The sequence below is a fragment of the Octopus bimaculoides genome, chromosome 5, assembly GCF_046866305.1.
Source record: "Octopus bimaculoides isolate indiv1 chromosome 5, ASM4686630v1, whole genome shotgun sequence".
Lineage (NCBI taxonomy): Eukaryota > Metazoa > Mollusca > Cephalopoda > Octopoda > Octopodidae > Octopus > Octopus bimaculoides.
In genome coordinates this window covers 99510509-99516508 of record NC_142932.1, presented here as the reverse complement: position 1 = coordinate 99516508, position 6000 = coordinate 99510509, and the positions used below count along the sequence as shown (strand labels likewise).

The following is a 6000-nucleotide window of genomic DNA, read 5'->3' as shown; positions in this document are numbered from 1 at the left end:
TTCGTGTTTTGAGGGTTAGTTAGAATTTATCTCTTTTGTTACTTTTTTTAAAATTTAAAATTATTAATGATTATCATGTCTTCCATAATGATAAGGCTTTTACAATGATGAGAAAAGGGAAGTAGAATTTAGATTGTGTGATGTTCAAGCATTAGTTTTAAAAGAGAAAAATGTACTTCGTTTGTTAGGCAGAGCAGTGGCGATTGTTGTAAAGAAGCAAGCAAATCAACTTCATCGACCTCAGCACTCAGCTGGTACTTATTTTATCAACCCCGAAAAATGAAAGACAAAGTCCACCTCAGCGGAATTTGAACTCAGAACGTAAAGGTAAAAGCATTTTGTCCGGTACGATAACGATTTTGCCAGCGCCTCGCCTTATTTAGTTTGGTAATAATACCTTTCTACTATTTGCGCAAAGCCTGAAATTTCGGGAGAGGCAACTAGTTAATTACATTGACATCAACACTCACTTTATCAACTCCGAAAGAATAAAAGATAGAGTTGACCTTTCAGAATTTGAACTCAGAACATAAAAACGGGTGAAATGTCGCTAACCATTTTGCCTGGTGCAGTAACGATTTTGCCAGCTTGCTGCCTTATTTAGACTGGTAATAATACCTTTCAAATGTTGTTACTTGTTATTAGATTACAAGACATTTTGAATCATCGTCGCCACCATAGTTCAATACTAGAATTATTCCCAATTACTCAGTAAATGGCCCAAAGTATATATTTTCCGCAATAAAAATGGTTAAACACTTGTGACGAGTTTTGTGTCTTCATCAAAATTTATTCCCATATCAATAATAACAGAAACAAAATGTTACCATTATTATAAGGTATACACTGTACACAGTTCCATCTCCTATAAATTTGTTGCCCTGTCCATTAATAAGAACCGGTTCTGCCTATTGTAAATTCAAATTTTATAGTAAAATCTCTTTAAATAAACGTACGAGGTGCTGAAAGAGCCACAACAGACGAGAACGTTGCAACATCACTGGTGTAAACTGTATCAACCTTTACTTTTCCTTCGGATATCATTGACGTGCGGAAAGGAGACTTTTATGCCTGGATATTTGCTCGTCTTCCAATGGGAGGGGAAACAGAGAGAGGTGTGTGGGGAGAGAGAGAGGGGGGGAGAAGAAGAAGAAGAAGAAACTATGTCCAGGCCAGCGTCAAAGAGAACTTTCCAGATGCAGATCCTTAGTTTCACGAGACATACGAAACCTCTGGATAAGATACCCTTAAAAGACAAAATAATCTCGGATGGAATGCTTTTGGTCACAAGGGTGCACGATTAGGGTTGACGCGAGGTTAAAGCACCAAATTTCTAACCAAAAAAAAAAAAAAAAGAAAAAAAATCGGTACAATCGTTTATGTTTGTTAATTTAAGAATTTAAGAATTTGCCAGCAAAATCTTATAAAATGACAATATTCTAAAAGATGTACATGTTCATATGTTACATATGAAAATAAAGATTGTTCCAAACGGTAAAAAAAAAATCTTCATATTCTGATATATGATATCTTTCTTCAGAGAAATAAATTACGTAACGTTCATGACTCGTCCATGACATTAGCTTCTTACGACAAATGAAATGTTTATGACAAATCTAATGAATCGAAACCAGTTTGGTCCACAAGAAACTTAGCTCTACATACAGGATATAAATAATCTGTAGCAGATCGCTTCCCGGATTTGATCTTACAGCATCTCTGAATTTTAATCTGCGTTTGATTAATATTACCATACTTAGTAATAAAACACCCACGCGTCTAGCTAGCATGCCTGCTAACATATATTACAACCAATGACATTTCGACAAACATCAAAGAAACCGTTTTAGCTTCTATGCGAAAATAAGAAAAGTGCATTCTAAAAGTTTATATAGAGATTTTTAGAGATTATATAAACACATGATTTAAGCTCCAGCTAGAGATCATCATAGTTGCGGTTGAAGACCATATCAGTATGGTCCATGCTATAAGATATCTTACGAATGCTAAATTTATATTCATTTTACTAAGAAGACAACAGTATAGGAGCAACTTGTAAACAGAAACAGTCTGTATGATACCAAGTGTTTCGTTAGCTTCCACTGCTGAGTTTCAGTGCTTCTGAAGACTCAGAGAAGATAATTGAAGTAACATTGTTGTTTATAATATTTACTTTCGAATCATTATCAAAATACTAAGATCACACTGGTGTCACTCTGGTGTCATCCTGGTGTCACCCAGATGTCTCACGGTGTTGCCCTAGGGTCATTTGTACTACGAAACTAATCAGCGAGCTGGCAGAAACGTTAGCACGCGGAGTGAAATGCTTAGCGGTATTTCTTCTGCCGTTACGTTCTGAGTTCAAATTCCACCGAGGTCGACTTTGCCTTTCATCCTTTCGGGGTCGATAAATTAAGTACCAGTTACGCACTGGGGTCTATCTAATCGACTTAATCCCTTCATCTGTCCTTGTTTGTCCCCTCTATGTTTAGCCCCTTGTGGGCAATAAAGAAATAAGAAATTAATCATCATTATTATAACAATTCTGTGAGGTCTTAACTGATCAAACGATACTAGTCTTACTTACCTTGTCTGGGTATGTATTTTCTAAACCCATCAAACCGGCTTGCGCCGTTGTCACTATGGTTGCTAAATTACCAGAAATGAAAAAATTGTCAGAACCCAAACTGGAAAAGAGAACGGAAAAAAATTCTTCATTCAATATTTTCAGTTTAATTTTATAAGTATTCCATTAAAATTAATGGCACATATAACACGTATGCATATGATACATATATAATACAAAACCACATTAAAATACAAAACCAAAACCGAAGAAAACACAAACACGAGTGAAGAAAGAAAAAGAAAAAAGAAAAGAAGAAAATGAGGAAGGAAGAAAAATGTTTCTATATTTTAAACATATTTGTTAAATATTTTAAATATGCTAGGTATTTTCTCGGTGATTTAAAATAACAAATTTAGACACTTGATTCAGAAAAATGAAGGTGTGGTAAGAAGGTTTCTTCCCAACCACATGGTTCTGGGTTCAGTCCCATTGCGTGGCACCTTGGGCAAGTGTCTTCTACTATAGCCTCAGGCTGACCAAAGCCTTGTAAGTGGATTTGGTAGACAAAAGCAGAAAGAAACCCGTCGTGTATATATATGTAGTGGATCTTGCATGCATGAAGTGGATTCGATCCACCATAGCCAAATTTAAATTAACACTGCAACAGAACTTTTCCCACGGTGGAACAATGGTTTTTCTCTGACAGCAGTTTTACATTTTCCAGATGCCTTTAGCTTGGCCGAAATAATGTCTTCACCACTTGATCCTTTCTAAACTCTTCTACTCCACCAAAAGCTAGAATAGAGACAAGACCACCAACTAAATCTATTGTTCTCAATGATATATCTATCCTTCTGGATAGTTATAAAAGCATAAACCCCAAGCAAAAAGTCAGTTTAGTCACCAGTCGGTGACGACTCAACGAGTTCAGTCACATGGTGACGACTCAACGAGAATGAAGTGTGGCTGACCAGCTAGAACCTTGGTCAGAGGGAGAAATGAAGTTTACTGTCAGCAACTGTGAGACAACGTCCCACACCCTACAACTCACATTAGCTCTAATTCTGTTCTCTTACAACATCATTCTATCTCTCTTTGTAATTACTACTAAACAATGAAGAGGACACAAGCACAAACTTTACTTCGCATGCTTTTGGATCTATCATAATCTCCCCGGCGAGGCAAGGTATTGTAATGTAACGGTAAATAAATACTTTCTTAAAACTCCATCCTACAACATGCCGTTATAACAACAAATTATTATCGTCACAACTGCTGACTTCGACATCATCATAATATTGTTTACAAATCAATTTCTCCCATTATATATATATATATATATATATATATATATATATATATATATATATATATATATATATATATATATAATGTGTGTGTGCCTTCGTGTCTGTGTTTGTCCCCCCACCCCACCCACTATCGCTTGACAACCGATGTTGGTGCGTTTATGTCCCCGAAACTTAGCGGTTTGGCACCAAAGATAGACAGAATAAGTACCAAGCTTATAAAGAATAAGTCTTGGGAGCGATTTCTTCGACTAAATGTGGTACTCCAGCATGGCCGCAGTCAAATGACTGAGACGTGTAAAAGAGTAACTGAGCGGATGAGATATAATCTTCGCCCGGATAAGACCCTAGTTTATCAAAACTATTTTTGTCAACAAAATAGTTAAGCCTTATACTATTAACTCATAAATTATATTCCCATTAGATTTAGGACTTCAATTCGTACAATAGTTGTCATTTCGTCAGAACCCTGAACAGTAACACTTCATTCACATTTCTTAATTTAACACAATATGTACCTCAATTTTATGTTAATACTTCCTAAGTAGCCTAGAGGTTAAAGTGTTTGGCTCATGGAAGTTAGATCATGGGTTCAATTCCTGGACTGAGCGGCATGCACTCTTATAGAGCAAGGCACTTCATTTCACGTTGTTTCAATCTATTCAGCTGTAAATGAGCACTTGCCGGGTGCTGGTGCAGCCTCCTCTTTCTACCCAGCTTTCACATTCTGGATGTTCTGCTGAAGTCCAAGAGTGTGTCTGCTTGCGACTACATAGGCACCTAAAACAATTGGCAAATGCATGATACATTTTAACGAGCCATACTTGCGAGCGTCAGTAGACAGCACGATTTCCTAAGACAGGCTGATATTCAGTCCTAGAAATGTAGGAGTTTCTCATTAAATGACTTGATGCGATTAAACAGAAGGTAAACACTGAGAAATTCAAGCCCCTAAGTTCATTTTATTTATTGTTGTGTTTGAAGAACAAACTTTGTAAAGAAAACTAACAGAAATACCAAAGTACAGGAAATCCTCGCGTTACGGGATTAATACGATCTTGAAAATCTTATCGTAGCGTCAAATTCCATAGCGCAAAATTAACTTTCCCATTATAGTGTGATAACAATAACAACGCAAAACAAGCAATACGACTACTATTATGCATGAAAATTAACAGTTTGTATGCATAAAATCATTTCAAGATGGTGGTGGTGGTGGTGGTGGTTTTATTGTTCTTGATAATTGTGTTGCTGTTTAGTCTCAAGTCAATCCTCATTGACCTAAGATCAAAGACATCTCATTCAAGTGAATAACATTATCTCATAAGGTTGTCCTTTATTTTAGATGGACTTGCTTATCTTGCTCATACTATTGTTGCTGCTGTTACTGGTCGTTAAAGACTTGATGAGTTGGAGGTAGCAGTAGTTGGATTAGTTTTGGTATTGGTGATGGTGGTGTTGAAGACACAAAGTGGTGGTGATGAAGATTGGTTTACACACACACACACACACACACACACACACACACACACAGATCGGTAGAATAAATTAAATACTAAGATAGAGAGATACTCATTTTGACTCAAAATATATACGCGAACACATGCACAACTATTCATAGTGAAAAAAGTCTTAAAATTAATCCAAGTTTCTGCTGTAAGGGCGAAGTTATAGAACGTATCCCGAGCACAAAGTCCTGTAACATAATGCAACCGTAATGTATTTCAGTACTTTATTTTAAAGACTGGTTCAAAATGTTTAGGATTTCTAAGTTTGAATTGTGAGTTCTGTAATCTTTTCTTTCTGTTGATACTTACCCTAGATAGACCCATGTAAAATGGATCAACATCGTTCCTGCAAAGGAGCACCCTATGGAAGCAACTGTAGCCTGTTCCATCATTGGTTGATGATACTCAGGTACCTGTTTGAAACGAAACATTAAGGGTTAACATAGAGAAACAAAAGTACACAGGGTCACGTTTGGAATGATGCTGCATAGTGTGAAACGAGAAAAAAACACATGCGAAGAAATATTTGGGTAAACATATAATACATACAGTGAAAGTGCATGACTTAGTGGTTAGAGCGTCCGGTTTACAATCGTTAGGTTTTGAGTTTGATTCC

General features: G+C 36.4%; 1 protein-coding gene across 1 annotated transcript in view; it reads right to left on the bottom strand.

Annotated features, from left to right (window-relative positions):
- LOC106867858 (adhesion G protein-coupled receptor D2) overlaps window positions 1-6000 on the bottom strand; it is a 49742-nt gene that overhangs the window by 15786 nt on the left and 27956 nt on the right. Inside the window, exons 3-4 of the mRNA XM_014912899.3 lie at window positions 5694-5797; window positions 2588-2687 (exon numbers count right to left, since the gene is read on the bottom strand). Of these exons, the coding sequence (XP_014768385.1) occupies window positions 2588-2687; window positions 5694-5797 (204 nt within the window). The remainder of the gene's footprint in view (window positions 1-2587; window positions 2688-5693; window positions 5798-6000) is intronic.